Source organism: Brassica napus, unplaced genomic scaffold (genome assembly GCF_020379485.1).
Source record: "Brassica napus cultivar Da-Ae unplaced genomic scaffold, Da-Ae ScsIHWf_20;HRSCAF=42, whole genome shotgun sequence".
NCBI lineage: Eukaryota > Viridiplantae > Streptophyta > Magnoliopsida > Brassicales > Brassicaceae > Brassica > Brassica napus.
In genome coordinates, this window is record NW_026015515.1 from 1 (window position 1) to 15,320 (window position 15,320).

Genomic DNA, 15,320 nt, shown 5'->3' on the forward strand with positions numbered 1-15,320 from the left:
TCCTACCACATCCCATGAGTCCTGGTAAAAGACGGGTTGAAACCCATCTGGTCCTGGAGCTTTATATTTACCCATTGATCTAGCTGAGGCTTCCATATCAGCCGCCGAGAACGGTTTGATCAAACACTCCAGCTCATCGCTCTTAAGATCAGTAAATCCCTGCTGCGGCAATTTGTCAGTATCCATTGAAATGTCCTGCGTCGAGTATAACCTCTTGTAATACTCAATTGCTAGCTTCTCCAATTCTTCCGACTGTTCTATCCATCGGCCATTCTCATCTTTCAACATCTCAATCCTATTTCTCTTCCGCCTGACAATAGTAGTTGTGTGATAGAACTTTGTATTTCTATCCCCGAGGACTATCCACTTCTCTCGCGATTTCTGATACCAAAGCACTTCCTCTTGTTCAAGAACAATGTCAAACTCTTTTTGCAAAACCGTCTCCCTCGCTATCAGCATATCATTTGGGTTCCTCTCCAGCTCCTCCTGAATCTCTTTAATCTCTCCAAGTAATTTCTCTTTTCTTATAGTAACATTCCCAAAATTTCTTTATTCCATTTCTTGAGTTTCTCCTTCAAGGATACCAGAGCCTCAGGAGTACTCATCTCCCCATTCCAGGATGCTAAGAGCAGCTCCTTAAACCCGTCATGTTTGAGCCATGCTGCTTCAAACCTAAACGGTCGCCTTCTTGGATTCCCTTTCCGTACCGGCTCCAACTGAACATAGATTGGTGTGTGATCTGAAGCTAAGAAAGGAAGATGGGAAACCACCGCCTCCTGCCATCTTACTCTCGTCTGGGCGTTACACAACACCCTATCAAGCCGTTTTGCCACAAAGTTATGCGATTCTTTTCTCTTCTTCCAGGTAAACGTACTTCCTTTAAATCCCATATCCACCAAGGCTGAATCATTGATCCATTCCCCAAACGCCAGCGAGTCCGGAGAGAGTCTACCATTGCCGCCTGTTCTCTCGTCCAACCTCACTATAGTATTGAAATCTCCACCTACTAAGACCGGCTCATCAATATCCTCTAACACGGCTTTCAACTGACCCCAAAGACCACTCCTGCGACTGACCGTAGGCGCCGCATAAACGGCTATAATGTGGATCAGCTCTGTCCCAATCACCACCCTCGCATGTATGTACTGATCAGATGACCCCACTATCGTGATCGCACAAGCCTGATCCCTCCACAGAAGCCATATTCCCCCACTCTGCCCAACAGCATCTATACGAAAGGAGTTATCAAACCCCAGACTTTGACAAATTCTCATCGCCTTGTCACCCCCCGCATGCGTCTCAAACAATGCAAGAATATCAGTATTGAACTTCTTCAGTATATACCGAATAGAACGTCGAAAATTGGGTTTATTCGCCCCCCGGCAATTCCAAAATAAGCAATTCATCATCGTAAAAATCACAATCTCAACACGAATCACCGGGGCGTCCCGTCATGCAAGGGATACCACCCTCTCCTCCTCCTGAGAAGTCGTCTGTATATCAGCTCTGCCATGTTCTGTCTCGCTGATAATACTCTCCATCGGGTTTTCCAGTTCTTCATCTCGCATTGAAGGCGCGCAGGCATACATCTCCCATCCTCTACCCTTTCTCTGAGTCCTCCACCCGATCTCCCGGCCTCACTGTTCTCCACTCTCAATCTCTTCCCAGATTCTGATAAACTTATCTCTCCCTTGGTCGGACCAAATACCAGTCCTCTAACCGGCCTACTGTTTACTCTTTTGAGTCTCCCCCTAGCCGACTCCACCGTTTTCTTGTTGCCAGGCCCTCTCTCTCTAGTCCATGTTTGCGATGTAGGCAGTAAACTAGCCTTACTACCGAAAGTCATAATTAACTTCTCCTGCAAGGCTCCCTTCCCCTTACTATTTTGAACGTTCATATTCAGATTCTCCTTATTCTCCTGTCCAGAAGTCCCATCCTCTCTTACTACATCCAGCTTCGTACCCGTATCCAGTTCTCCATATTTGTTTGATAGCACAATCGTCGCAGCTTCCTTTCTGCTCGGATTCCCACGGTTATTCCTATTCATCTCCCCATTCGATTTCCTTGCCGTACCTGTCGTATGCTGAGATGAACTCGGTGTTCCTTTTCGCGAACCTTTCGCCAGTATGAAACCGTCCTCCTGCAATTGTGGAGCTTGCAAGTTCGCTGTCTCAACCTTTCTTGTTGCCACTGTTTGCGTCGTTGGACTCGCCGCACGTTCCGCCAATGTTCGTGGACAACCATGTATCAGGTGTCCATAGATTCCACACCTTGGACATATCTCAGACAACCCCTCATAGGCTACAAAATATCTCTCACCATTGATGAGAACCGTTCCTTTCAATGGTTTTGCTAGATTTACTTCCACGCACACCCTAGCAAACCGAGCTCTTTCAAAATTCAACGTCGTCGAGTCCACTCGAATCGGCTTGCCCAACCCCTTGGCAATCCCCATAAGGATCGATCGATGGTAAAAGTTCACTGGTATATTCGTCAACCTGATCCACACTGGTGTTGTTACGATATCATCCCGCAGTGGGTCAAACTCTGGCGACCAAGCCCTAACCATAAGATAACTACCAAACGCTCTCCATGGTCCTCCTGTCAATGCCGCTAGATATTCCTCCTCTTTCTCGAATCTGACCATAAAGAATTGTCTAGGTAAATCCATCACGTACATGGCACCTTTTGGATTCCATAACTCTCTTAACTTCCTGTTCAAGGCAACAATCGGGACGTTTCTTCCCAAAACCCTAACGATCATACACTGCTTCCACATTCCATTCATCGCTTCCAAAACCTCATTCTCGATCGTAATGGATGGTTCTCCGTCTTCTCCATTCGGAAATTCTACCCGTACCCTCTCCGACACAAAAGAATCTGCAATCAAAACCTCCGGTACTGGCATCCCTCCCTCAGCCGTCTCCACCACCTTCGCTACCCATGAGGTTAACTTATCTGGCGGATCTCCTGGCGGTCTCCCTCTCTCCCCCACATCCATCATAGTTTCATCCAAATCTGCCGTACTCGAAACCCTAGTGTCGCCAATCGCCAAAACCCTAGCTTCCTCCATAGCCTTTAGTCTGAGTCTTGAAAATCTGGGACCACTGTTTCACAAATTTAGATTTTGAGAATACTACATGTTTACTTTGAATTCTTAGAATCATTACATTACTCTATTTTCATAGATTTTCACAATAGACAAAATTCTCTACATCTCTTTCTAAATTTAACAAATCTCTCAACTTTTAAAATCAACAAACTCTATAGAAATCTAAGTCCCACTAACACCCCCTTATATTAATTATGATAAATATAAAGAGCATAGTGTAAATTACAAATAATTTTGAAGTTAAATTTGAAGTTTTGCTTTTGAAAAAAAAACACCTTAAAACTTCAAATATAGAGTTTGCAAAACTCTATAATTAGAGTTTTTTTAGAGATGCTCTTATACTGCACTGATTAACTCTAAAATAAAGTCTTTTTGAAGATGCTCTTATACGCTCTTATACTGCACTGGTTAGATACAATTATTAATGACCAATTACGATCAACTAATCAGAAGCTCAATTATATTTGTTTCTCAAACTTCTTATCAACATTAAGAACATAATCTTTTAGCTAAATAAGAGGTTCTGTATACAACTTGTCGTGCTACACACCTCCAACAATTGCTCACACGTTTTCACACAACCCCAAACAGATTCACTTGTCTATTTTCAAAACAAAATTCACAGTTACAAAACATTTCAAGTTCTCAAGTATCAACAACCAGAATCTAACCGATTTTACATCGAGATTGAATGGCTAAATGAAAACCAGATTCTAACCTTTCTTTGATTCAATCACACACTAATCAGTAAATATTTATCCTTGGTGTTCACTGCTCAATGCATTAATGGCTGAAGTTTCCCATCAGAAGATATCACTAAACCTCTCACTTTTGCAGCTTTTGTTTTGCATTTTCTGGGCAAAGTCTTACAGTTATCATCTTCCAAGAACTCATCTGCAACATCTCCATCTTCATCAATCCTTAGCCGCATTGAGTACCATCGTAGTCCCTAATGGTAAAACTAAGTCGAGTCAATAACTATGCTGGGATGTTAGTTTATTGCCATCAACAAAAACTTGATTAAAAAAAACATATCAATGCGTTTGGACAATCGAATAGTCTTGGGGATGAATCAACCCCACTAGCTTCTTAAAGACTGGATTATTGTCTTTCCCCAACAACAGAACCAATTAAGATTCAAACTCTATAGCAGCCTCGTGACTCATGATGAATACGAAACCGTTAAGACATGAGATCCATCATCATTTCTAAATTACAGGTTCTGTAGCAGACAGAGTGAAACAAAAACTTTTTGCTTTAACCGCAACTAATCAAGCTAAAACATATATCGTGTCCTGTCATAAACTTCACTGCCACTCTTTAATTTGATATATAGAGATGAATGAACAGAGAATTTAAGATAGCAATGAACTAACTATAATGCAGACACCTAACTAAAGCGGAAACCGTGCAGAATGTAAAGCCAATCACAAGAAGAACATAAACTACGTTGAAACGAGAACATATCACAACCAAAAACAAAGAAAGGACTGAGTAGAACAAAGATTCGATATTCATTAATGTTAAGCTTAGAACAAAGATTCTAAATTCAACTGTTCATCAATGCTAAGCTTAGAAAATGAATGAAGACACAAAAACAACTTAAACAAACTCACAAGACCAATTTTACCAACTAACATAGGATGATCGGAACCAAACAAATGGATTTAACGATCCTGCAACAAGACAAGTACAACACTGTAGCCACATTACAAGATCAGAATCAAAACTAGCAACCCTCAAATTCTCATTAATTTCTTCAGTCCCTAGACTTCTACACAGTTAAAATCACAACCATGAAAGAAAGACAAACCTGAACTCCACCGTCAGAAGCAGCACAAGGCTGAAGAATAGGACCAGGACTAGACCGTTCGACGGCTACTTGAACCGGAACTCCAAAACCCCTCCTTGGAAGTCCGGTTTCACGGAACCTTGCCTGATTACCCTCCCGGCGTTTATCTCCGTCCTCAGAGACTGATCCAGTGTTATCCCCTTCACCATCTTCGTCTCTCGCAGCAGCTCCGTGCCCACCATCGTTGTGCCCGAACCCGAAAATCCCCGTTAACTTCTTTAAGAAACCCATCAGGTCGAAAAAATCAAACTTTGATTTCAAACTCTCACTGAATCAGAAAAAAGTCGATCGATGCTTTCGTAGAAGATGGGGATACGATCGAAATTAGGGTTTCGAATATCCCTTCCCTTCCACGATTGATTCTACTTTCTCTGCGATCGTGTCTTAATCCTATCAAACCCCAGAAATCACTGGTTTTAATATTCTGCAACAAATATAATTAAAAGGAATGAAAACTTTGGGATCAAAGAGAGATCGAGTAAGATCGCTTTAAAATATAATATTGTTTTCCCATATTTTAATACAATTTTTATATTTATTAGATATTGTATAACTTAATTATACTTTACAGTTATATTATTAATTAAATTAAATGTATTTTATATATCTAATAATACTAATTCTATTATTTATTTTTATACCTAAAATAATTTATATTGTGAAAAAAAGACAAATCTCATAAATACTATTTTTTAGTTTTTATCTAATAATAGTTTATAAAAGAGAAAAAGACTAGGATAGCATCAAACCAAGTTTTTGTTCCCAAAGTAGCACTCAAGGCTCAAAGTCACAAAAATAGGTTTCATTAAAGAGGTAAAAATACACTTATACCCCTTGGGTTAATTAATCCAAACCTTAGGGTTTAGAGTTAAGGGGGTGGGGTTTTGGAATGGGCAATTGTCAATAATAGCACCTTTTGAAGTTTATGTCTCAAAAATAGCACTAGAAGGAGAAAGTCACAAAAATGACATTCATTAAAGGGTAAAATATCCCTAATACCCTTGGTTTAAAATTAAATAAACAAACAAAAATAAAATAAAAATAAAAAAATGAAAAAAAGAATTTTTTTTTATTATATAGTTTCAGATTATATGTTTTCAGATTCGAAATTTTTATAATTTTTTTTTTCGAATTTTTTTTTTTCAAATTTTCTTTTTATCATTTAAAAATACTTTTTGAAACTGTTTTTAAAATTTTTATTTTTTATTTTAGTATTTTTTTTTATAAAATTTTAAACCCTAATTCCAAAACTCCACCCCTTAACTCTAAACCCTAAGGTTTGGATTAATTAACCCAAAGGGTATAAGTGTATATTTACCTCTTTAATGAAACCTATTTTTGTGACTTTGAGCCTTGAGTGCTACTTTGGGAACATAAACTTGGTTTGGTGCTATCCTAGTCTTTTTCTCTTTTGGAATTAGGGTTTAAAATTTTATAAAAAATAAAAATAAAAATTTTAAAAACAGTTTCAAAAAGTATTTTTAAATTATAAAAAGAAAAATAAAAAAAAAAAATTCGAAAAAAAAAATTCAAAAAAAAATTATAAAACTTTTGAATCTGAAAAATATAATCTGACACTATCAAAAAATTTCTTTTTTTTATTTTTTTTTATTTTTATTTTATTTATTTATATTTATTTTTGTTTGTTTATTTAATTTTAAACCAAGGGTATTAGAAATATTTTACCCTTTAATGAATGTCATTTTTGTGACTTTCTCCTTCTAGTGCTATTTTTGAGACATAAACTTCAAAAGGTGCTATTATTGAGACATAAATCTCTAAAATACTATTACTATCTATTGACCAATAAAAATTAAATTATCCTACATCCTCAATTCTAACTCTAAGCTCATCCACTAAGGATCTGTCTGGTTCAAACGCAGCGGTTGCGGGAGTTTGCGGATGCAGGTGATTGTAGTTTTAAGAGATTTGTACGTCTGATTCTGCAATTAAAGCTTGGTGCGTTTGCGGAATACTTATGACTGGTAAACTACCAAATGCATCGGCGGTTAAATAATAAATTAACAATATTTACATTTTATATAATTATAAAAATATCAAAAATCATAATATTATAATAAATATAAAAATTATATTAAAAATTATGGTTTTAAAATTTTAAAATTATAGATAATATTTTTATTTTAAAATTTTATCATATTAATTAAAATATAATAGATATATTTTAGTATTTTTATAATTCCAATTAAAATTTTTATTGAATATTTTTATTTTTGTATTTATATTGCTTAAAAATATATTATCCTCCTGCAACCGTCCACAACCGCAAACGCTAGCTGGAACCAACTTTTGAATTTATGAAGTTTAGAGCGGTTTAAAGCGGTTTGAGTGATTGTTGCAAAGCACCAACAACCAATACCAACCGCAAAAGCTGCGTTTGCAGGTGGTAGCGGGGATTTTGCGGTTGGTAGCAGGGAAACCAGTCATACCCTAAGTTCTAAACTCTAAATTTTTATCAATAACCCCAAATTTAAATTAAAATAAAAATATTTTAAATTTATTTTTGCTGATCTCTTTTTATATGCCATTTTAATTAAAAATATATTTAGTTCTATTTAAGATTATTTTTATAAAAAAAATATTACTTAATTTAACATCAATATATATAATAAATAATATCAGGAATATTTTGTTCTTTCTTCAAATGTAAAAAAAAAAACTATACACTTTCGATCATAACTTATCATTCTTGAGAGCATTTGGAATTGGACAAAGTTTCAAGTTCTTTTTGCAAAATAAAAGTTCCAGCTTGCCCTTAGTTTGAAGTTAGAACTTTTCATTTTACATTTGAAATACCAACAAATATTTTCATCAGAAATTTCCTAAATTATTTTTAAAAATAAAATTTATTTTAATATAATATTAAACTAGTTAACTACTTTTTAACAAACGAAACTTATAATATTATGTAATAATATTTTAAAGTCATTTTCATTAAAAAAAATATTTTAAGTCATTTATATAAAAAATATGATAAGAATTAAATTTTGAAAAACGTTTTTAATAAGTTAGTTATATGAAAAGCGTTTATAAATTTTCAAAAAATCTTTAAACATTTTATAAGTTGAAAACGTTTTAAAAAAATCAAAATAATTTATAAATTCTAAAAAAAACATTTCAAATTTATATCCTAAATCGTTTAAAATTCCTTTTGAATTTTCAGTATTTTGTCAATGATTTCAAATGAAAAATTGTCCGTCAAAAATTTCTTTAATATTTTTGACGAAATATTGATGAATAGCAAAATATTATATTATATTAGAAATCAACGAATATTTTTTCGTTGAAAATTCGGTAAAAAAATTTCCCATGTTTTCTTGTAGTATATGAATCTGTGTCATTCTGTCAAGCTGGACGTGACGTGAGTTTTCATAAATTGGACTGGACAAGACTAATATTTGAGCCTCAGAAAATGGAACGAAAAATGCTTTTTGAAATTCCTAGAGGCTTTCCTTTTCAGTTGTTAAATATTTAGTATCTTTTTGAACCCAATCTTTCTATTTTCACAGATCACTTGTGTCATGTTTGGAAAGCTAAGAGTTAGACTAAATCTGACGTGTATATATGAAAGCTACGTACCGTTACTTGTTATATATTATGATTTTTTAAAAATGTAAATCGAGTTCTTAATATGGAAGTATCTTTTTACTAAAACTGAAACATTCCTTTTATGATAAGTTTATAACACACAAGAAAACAGGAAACATTGACATATAAGAAAGGAGAATATATACCCCTTACGTCAAATATATATATATATATATAACAGCCTCTTGAATCATAAAGTTAACATCATATTCATCTCTTCTCATCTCTTACAAAGAAAACAAAAACATGAAGTTCTTCGTTTCAGTTGTAATGTTTTTTCTCCTCTTAAACTGTTTCGCAGCCGCGCAAACTTTGATTCGAGATTCTTGCAAAACAGCTGCAGCAAAAGATCCTAATCTCAAATATGATTTTTGCGTCCAATCACTTGAACAAGATCCGCAAAGCAAAACTGCAACTAGTCTATCAGGATTAGTCCTAGCGTCAACGAATAACGCTGCGTCCAAAATAATTAACGTGAAAGGGATAGTTGAGATTATTCTCAAGAGCAAAAAGTATCAACCGGGTACTGAACCCGCGTTACGCACTTGCGTAGAACTTTATGACGATGCTAATGATTCTTTAAAAGAAGCTTTGATGAACGTTAAATCCGATGATTACAGAAGTGCTAATGTGCATCTGAGTGCTGCTTTGGATGAACCGAACACTTGTGAGGATGGTTTCAAAGAGAAGCACACGAAATCTCCCGTTACAAACGAGAACAATATTTTGTTTCAGAAGATTTTGATTCCTTTAGCTTTTACAAATATGCTCTGATGAAATTACCATAAGTTCTTGTATTATGTAATATGGATTTTTATTTACCTAATAATAAATTTAAGAGCAGAAGAACATTATTTCACTGGAAATTTTTGCTACTATTTGAAACTTTTTTTAAAAAAAAAACAGTAAAAATAATATCTGTAAAAAAAAAAAAATTTAATGAGCAAACTCAACAAATCATGACTTATCCAAAGACCTTAAGGTTACTATTATTTCAATAGTATAACTAAAATAGCTTCGCACACATTTTATAGGTTTGAATTCTAATCCTATTTGTGTATAATTGGACATTTATTCTGAAAGTCTTTTACATGCGTTTTCCAGGGAGGAATATGAGTGTGTTAGCCTTGTGGTTAACTATACAATGAGTTGAAGAATAGTGTGAACTTCTTCTCGTGTTGAACTATGTCAAGTGGAGTGATACGTGGACACCAAGTAAGGCCCTGTTCGTTTCGTGGTCGCCAGCGTCAGCGACCAGAGTCAGCGACCAGCGACTGCGACATGATGTCGCTGATAGTTGTTCGTTTGAAGGTCGCGCGATTGATCGCAGCGGTTGTCGCTATGCTGTTCGTTTCTATGTCGCGCGATTGATCGCAGCGGTTGTCGCTATGCTGTTCGTTTCTGTATCGCTGGCGACCAAATATTTACTTTTGACATACATTTGCTCTTGTGTACTTAGGTTTCGTCAAAAACGTGGCTAAATCATTAAAACTGTAAAGTGTAATAAATCACACCATGGATGCAATATGTTTAATCATTTCAATTTCTTATATTTTTCCTTGTACAAGTTCACTTTTGTTTATGAGTTGTCACATTAATAAACTATAACTCTAATTAAAAAGTCTACACTTGAATATTATTTCTTGTAACTTAGAATATTGAAAAAGTCTAAATAATAAAAAAAGTGATCATACGAGTAACTTATAATAATAATCAGTACAAATTCAAATCAAATAAACTAATAAGGTAATCGATATCCTCTACTCAACTCATTACCAATATGATCACGTAAACCTTCCATGGTTCTATCACCAGTCGGCTCATATGGAATATGTCCACCATGACCATCACCATCTTCTTCTTCTTCTTCATCTTCCTCTTCATCTCTTTCTTCTTCATCATTATCACCATGAGTATGATATTCTTCTCTTCTCTGCCAATGCACAAAATCATTATCTTCTCGATGTGAATCACGTATGAAGTTGTGTAGAGCCATCGTTGCCGTCACTAGTTTTATCCATTTGATCAAACCATATTTTGGATGCCTACGGTCAAGAATTCTCCATTTTGCTTTCCACACTCCAAATGTCCGCTCAATCACTGATCGCAAGCTTGAATGTCTCCGGTTGAACACCTCTCGAGTGTTCGTTGGCGGTCCTCCTCTGTTGAACTGATCGAGATGATACCGAACTCTACGATACGGACCAAGATACCCTGCTCTTGTGGGATATCCAGCATCAACCAAATAATACTTTCCATTTGGCGGATGTGGAAAAAAAGGCTCATTCCTCGCACAATAAGTTAATACCTTTGTGTCATGGGCTCTACCCGGCACACCCACATAAGCATATATGAACTTCATATCAAAGTTACATATAGCAAGGACATTCATGGTTGGCTCCTGTTTTCTGCCCCTGTATGCTTCTGCATTTCGTTTAGGAGGGCGGACTGAGATATGAGTTCCATCCAATGCTCCAATACAGTCTTTAAAAAATGGCCAGTATCGATCATCATTTCTCAAAGCAGGACATACTCTTGTGAACTCACCATCTTCTGGTTTTAGTGTATCTGCAGCAAATTTCAAGAGAGAACTCAAAACCTCACCAAGTTTCCTTTTGACTGTATCCAACGAACGTTGATATCTTTGTGCAATAACCCGTACTGTCTTATCTTGACCCACCACTTCAAGGAACATTGCAACCGCTTCTTCAATATAGACATTCAACGTCTCTTGTAACCCATATCTCGTTGCTAACATCTTACACAGATCTTGAAATGTCCTCTGATTCATGCGAAGAATATCATAGCACTGTTGATCTGACCCGTGCATAAGCTGCTGAACATGATTCCATCCAGCACCTCGATCTGTTCTATGAAGCAATCTCTCTGGCTTAAGCACATCAACTTCATGCTCTTCCTCATAATCATCATCCTCATCATCATCATCCAAGTACCACCTAACCATCTGCAAAGCATTAAAATCACATATATATATATATAAGTTGCGAGACAGAAAAAACTACAATCTGAGTCATATTAAAACAGTCATACTGAAACAGACACTACAATCCTTCATATATCTTAACTCCAATCATATTTTCAAGATAGCTAATCTTATCATCATCACTAGAGAAAGACATAAAAGCCATTCTGTTTTCTTCAACAGCTTTGAGATGGTTAATTGCAGCAATGTGAAATGGTGACCACTTTATAATTCCAGGTAGCTCATTAAGTATCTCCAACACAGAGTGCACACGGAATTTGCGATCCTGCTGCAACACCACACGATCCTCTGCCATTATCTCTACCATCTTTTCTGCTATCTTATTTTTCTCAGCCAGAATTGCATTCCTTAGAACATAAGGCTCTTGATCAAATTCCTTACGCTTTCTTTTTGAACCTCCAGCTCTACTTGTTCCTTCTCTTGGTGCTGGCATCCCAGTGTCAACTGAATCAGACTCGTCATCCTTCTCTACATCTACTCTAGAATCTAAGCTAGCTTCTCCTTGCTGAGCACACCATCCTTCTGCTCCAGTTACAGTAACAGCACCAAACTCTGCTTCAAACACATCCATGTTTGGAGGCACTTTGGTCTTATACTTTCTTGCACCTTGCCATTCCTGTTTAAGAAGAAAAAAATTAGTATATTTGAAACATACAGTATTTTTCAATGTCTAATATTTTTTTCAAGTTAATACTGATTCAATGTCTAATATTTTTCACTCTAAGCAGAAAGAGAACTCTAATACTGACATTATTAAAGCACTGAAGACTAAGAGAAAGATACTTACCGCAATGCGTTGATCCCACCAAGCATCCGACATCTCCAACCTTCCCAAAGCATCATAGACAAGCCCGGTTCTATTGTGGGTAAGCTTCTTGAACTTGACATATGCTTTTCTACTAATATCAACCTTGTTCTTAAACCTGTCCCATATCCATCTCTTACCAAATTTCTCTTCAAACTTATTTACGATGAACTCTCTTCCAGCTAGATTCATGCCACTCCTTGGTCTGTTCCCTTTCTTTTTCTCATCAGCATAAAGAGCAAAGAAATACCTAACTTCTTCATCGGTCCATTTCTAAATAACAAGTCTCATCAATAAACAAACAAGCTAAACTAGCAGAAAAAACTATCACAAAAGATCTAAGAAACTAGAACTGCCTAAAACACTTACATCATCAGCCATTCTTCTTATCTTGTCTTGTTGTGATTTATGTCCAACCTGAGAAGATAATACAGACATAAATGATGAGACTTGCAGACACATATTTCATCACTACTACTAAACTGAAACAACAATCTATCAAAAGCACACAAAATTTGACTCTTGTTCCAAACAACGAAGCTTTATTCAGACCAAACTATAAACTACTTGAAAGCAAATGCAAGAACACTTCGTCACATACCAAAAAGAACTCAAACCCATGTCTGAAAACATTCACAGGAACTCAAACCCATGTCTGATAATCGGATTAAAAACAAAGATTTGATAATCAAAATCTTAAATCTAAAAGCAACCCATATCAAGAATCAAAAAACCCAACAGTCAACTTAATTAATCTAAAGGTTCCATATCTCACACAAAACGCAGAGAGAGAGACGAGAGAGAGAGAGAGAGAGAGAGAGAGGAGAGAGAGAGGGAGAGAGAGAGAGAGAGAGAGAGAGAGGAGAGAGAGAGAGAGGATGAGAGGAGAGAGAGAGAGAGAGAGAGAGAGAGAGAGAGAGAGAGAGAGAGAGAGAGAGAGAGAGAGAGAGAGAGAGAGAGAGAGAGAGAGAGAGGACCTTGAGCAGAGAAGGTTCTCTGTGGCTGCCGGAAATAGATCGGAGAGAAAGAGAGCTTGAGCAGAGAAGAGAAGTATGGCCGCAGGAAATAGATCGGGGAGAGAGAGAGAAGTTTCTGGTTTTTTTTTTTGGCGTGAGTTTGTATTAGGGTTAATGGCAATGTATTGTGATTCTGTAAATATATTTAGGGTAGTTTTGTCTTTTTAAGTTTTTTTTTATTTTTTCGAGTGTTCAAAAAAAAAAAAAAAAAATTCTAGTCGCACGATTTTGGTCGCACCGCTGAAATTTCCAGCGTCCAAAATTTTAAATCGCTGATCGCTAGCGTTTGGTCGCTGAGATCAGTCGCTGAACTCACGACCGGTAAACGAACAGCGTTTGGTCGCTGAACTTGGTCGCTGACGCTAGCGACCAGCAAACGAACACGGCCTAAGTCATTCGATAACAAACACCAAAACAAGACACAGTCACTCATAATTGTCCAAACTTAAAACACAAAAGACTTCATCAGTAGCCAACCAACAGTTCTCCCAAAATAAAACAAGACATGACAAGTAGAGGGATGAGACCGCGACTACTACTCTCTGTTGGTGTTGTTGCTGCCAGGAGGTGAAACACGCACCGTGAGAACACCAAACTCAGCATCCCAAGCGATGTCGTGGCTCAAAGTGGAACTCCAGGAGCACAAACGCTAGAACGGGTGATGGCTCCCATGAAGATACGGCAACTATCATCGTGCTCATAGACCTCCTTGTTCTCACCATAGAACTTGACTTCATTCTCATTAGGAAGCACCAATATATCATCACTACAAACACCTGGCAAGTCGAATGAAACGCAAGAACCTCCTCCATCACCTCTTCGTCTCCTACTGGTTGAACGCTTACAACCTTTCACCACAAATCGATGGTCCTCAGCCGCTTTAAACATCTTAAACAAAGGTTCATCCGTATTGTAACTTCCAGATTACCTATAAACAAACTATATAAGCATTTAATGGATAATGCAAAAAAAAAGGTGTGATCTTTATTTGAGTGGCTTCGAACCTGTGTTGGGAGGAAGAAAGTGAGTACACTTGTTGTCATGGTCTTTGACTTTGACCCTTGACACAATCATCCTCAACACTCCATCTTTCATCTTCGCATCCACCCCTGTTATCTCGCAGCAGTCACACCCTAGCTAAACCGGCGGTTCCAGCTTACTCACGGGCGTTTTTCTTGTCGTCTCCGTCGCTGAGAGTCTCTTCACCGGAGAAAAAGACAACCTTTTGCCTCACGGAGTCGACTCTGTGGCGGACACCGTCGTCTGGAACACCGGGCAAGTCGACGCGGACGTAAAGGTTGTCGTTTTGGAGGATCTTGATCTCCATGAAACCCTTTGGACCGTATCTCTGGTACAGGTTGTTGGTCGCGTGTATGCCTGACATTTGGCAGGCTAGAAGCAAGAAAAAAAAATTTGAACCAGAACTGCTATACCCATGACTCGAACCCAGGGCACCCAACAAGTGAAACTCAAATAATAGCATCTTTAACCATCTCTGCTACCTAATCTTTATGAGAATTGGCCCCCAAACTTGTTTTATACCGATCGGCCCTCAAGCAAATGCTTGATGGGCTTGTATCCAGGCCCGGCCCTGCCTCCCTGTGTTCGGTTATAACATAAACAGAAAACTCATAATTAAAGGAGAAAACTTTATTGTGTGTTTGCACCAAGTAAAGGTAAGGGAGAGTTAATGGAAGAGAAAGAGAGAGAGACCTGGGATGAATGGAACTCGAGACATGTCAAGTAATCTTGCCTCAGCCATCTCCTCCTCTTCTTCTTCTTCTTCTCTCTCTCTCTCTCTCTCTCTGTGATCTCGTCTGGGTCTTGGCTTGCTTATGTCGCTTACCCTTTGTGTAAAAGTTTTTATCTATGGTAAAACAGTCATGACCTCTCATTTTTTCTACTCTCCCTCTCTCTCTCTT

At 37.0% G+C, this 15,320-nt stretch overlaps 5 protein-coding genes across 9 annotated transcripts; 1 reads left to right on the top strand and 4 right to left on the bottom strand.

Moving 5' to 3' along the window:
- Window positions 1-1,435: 1,435 nt before the first annotated feature.
- Window positions 1,436-3,460, bottom strand: LOC125600040. The gene has a single exon (XM_048773023.1). It carries the CDS (start codon window positions 3,071-3,073, stop codon window positions 1,436-1,438), a length of 1,638 nt encoding a protein of 545 aa, XP_048628980.1. The 5' UTR covers window positions 3,074-3,460.
- A 222-nt stretch (window positions 3,461-3,682) lies between these two features.
- LOC125600039 lies at window positions 3,683-5,468 on the bottom strand. The gene is made up of 2 exons (XM_048773021.1): window positions 4,926-5,468; window positions 3,683-4,061 (listed from the first exon to the last, which is right to left on the bottom strand). The coding sequence occupies exons 1-2, from the start codon at window positions 5,193-5,195 to the stop codon at window positions 3,888-3,890; spliced, it is 444 nt and encodes a 147-aa protein (XP_048628978.1). The 5' UTR covers window positions 5,196-5,468; the 3' UTR covers window positions 3,683-3,887.
- Window positions 5,469-8,313: 2,845 nt separating this feature from the next.
- Window positions 8,314-10,137, top strand: LOC106418046 (pectinesterase inhibitor 12-like). Its single transcript, XM_048773006.1, has one exon. It carries the CDS (start codon window positions 8,820-8,822, stop codon window positions 9,345-9,347), a length of 528 nt encoding a protein of 175 aa, XP_048628963.1. The 5' UTR covers window positions 8,314-8,819; the 3' UTR covers window positions 9,348-10,137.
- Window positions 10,138-10,246: 109 nt separating this feature from the next.
- On the bottom strand, window positions 10,247-13,514 carry LOC125600036. Of its 5 annotated transcripts, none has more exons than XM_048773000.1 (4): window positions 13,360-13,511; window positions 12,752-12,799; window positions 12,365-12,655; window positions 10,247-11,538 (listed from the first exon to the last, which is right to left on the bottom strand). In XM_048773000.1, the coding sequence occupies exons 2-4, from the start codon at window positions 12,761-12,763 to the stop codon at window positions 10,312-10,314; spliced, it is 1,530 nt and encodes a 509-aa protein (XP_048628957.1). In that variant the 5' UTR covers window positions 12,764-12,799; window positions 13,360-13,511; the 3' UTR covers window positions 10,247-10,311. The 5 variants fall into 5 exon arrangements, with proteins under 5 accessions (XP_048628957.1, XP_048628958.1, XP_048628960.1 ...); XM_048773004.1 differs by lacking the exon at window positions 10,247-11,538 and adding an exon at window positions 11,583-12,193 and having other exon boundaries at window positions 13,360-13,512; XM_048773001.1 differs by lacking the exon at window positions 12,365-12,655 and having other exon boundaries at window positions 13,360-13,514.
- Window positions 13,515-14,019: 505 nt separating this feature from the next.
- On the bottom strand, window positions 14,020-14,782 carry LOC106422496. The gene is made up of 3 exons (XM_022696163.1): window positions 14,563-14,782; window positions 14,403-14,458; window positions 14,020-14,286 (listed from the first exon to the last, which is right to left on the bottom strand). The coding sequence occupies exons 1-3, from the start codon at window positions 14,780-14,782 to the stop codon at window positions 14,020-14,022; spliced, it is 543 nt and encodes a 180-aa protein (XP_022551884.1).
- Window positions 14,783-15,320: the final 538 nt, after the last annotated feature.

What these genes read in the sequence shown, in the direction of transcription:
- LOC106422496 (XM_022696163.1), bottom strand. Translation starts at nt 14,782, where the DNA reads ATGTCAGGCATACACGCGACCAACAACCTGTACCAGAGATACGGTCCA. An exon ending in AGACGACAAGAAAAACGCCC is followed by an intron (nt 14,459 to 14,562) that starts GTGAGTAAGCTG and finishes GATTGTGTCAAG; the next exon opens with GGTCAAAGTCAAAGACCATG. An exon ending in CTTTCTTCCTCCCAACACAG is followed by an intron (nt 14,287 to 14,402) that starts GTTCGAAGCCAC and finishes CCTTTGTTTAAG; the next exon opens with ATGTTTAAAGCGGCTGAGGA.
- LOC106418046 (XM_048773006.1), top strand. Translation starts at nt 8,820, where the DNA reads ATGAAGTTCTTCGTTTCAGTTGTAATGTTTTTTCTCCTCTTAAACTGT.
- LOC125600040 (XM_048773023.1), bottom strand. Translation starts at nt 3,073, where the DNA reads ATGGAGGAAGCTAGGGTTTTGGCGATTGGCGACACTAGGGTTTCGAGT.
- LOC125600036 (XM_048773000.1), bottom strand. An exon ending in GGTGGGATCAACGCATTGCG is followed by an intron (nt 11,539 to 12,364) that starts GTAAGTATCTTT and finishes AATGCTTTGCAG; the next exon opens with ATGGTTAGGTGGTACTTGGA.
- LOC125600039 (XM_048773021.1), bottom strand. Translation starts at nt 5,195, where the DNA reads ATGGGTTTCTTAAAGAAGTTAACGGGGATTTTCGGGTTCGGGCACAAC. An exon ending in CTTCTGACGGTGGAGTTCAG is followed by an intron (nt 4,062 to 4,925) that starts GTTTGTCTTTCT and finishes TTTTACCATTAG; the next exon opens with GGACTACGATGGTACTCAAT.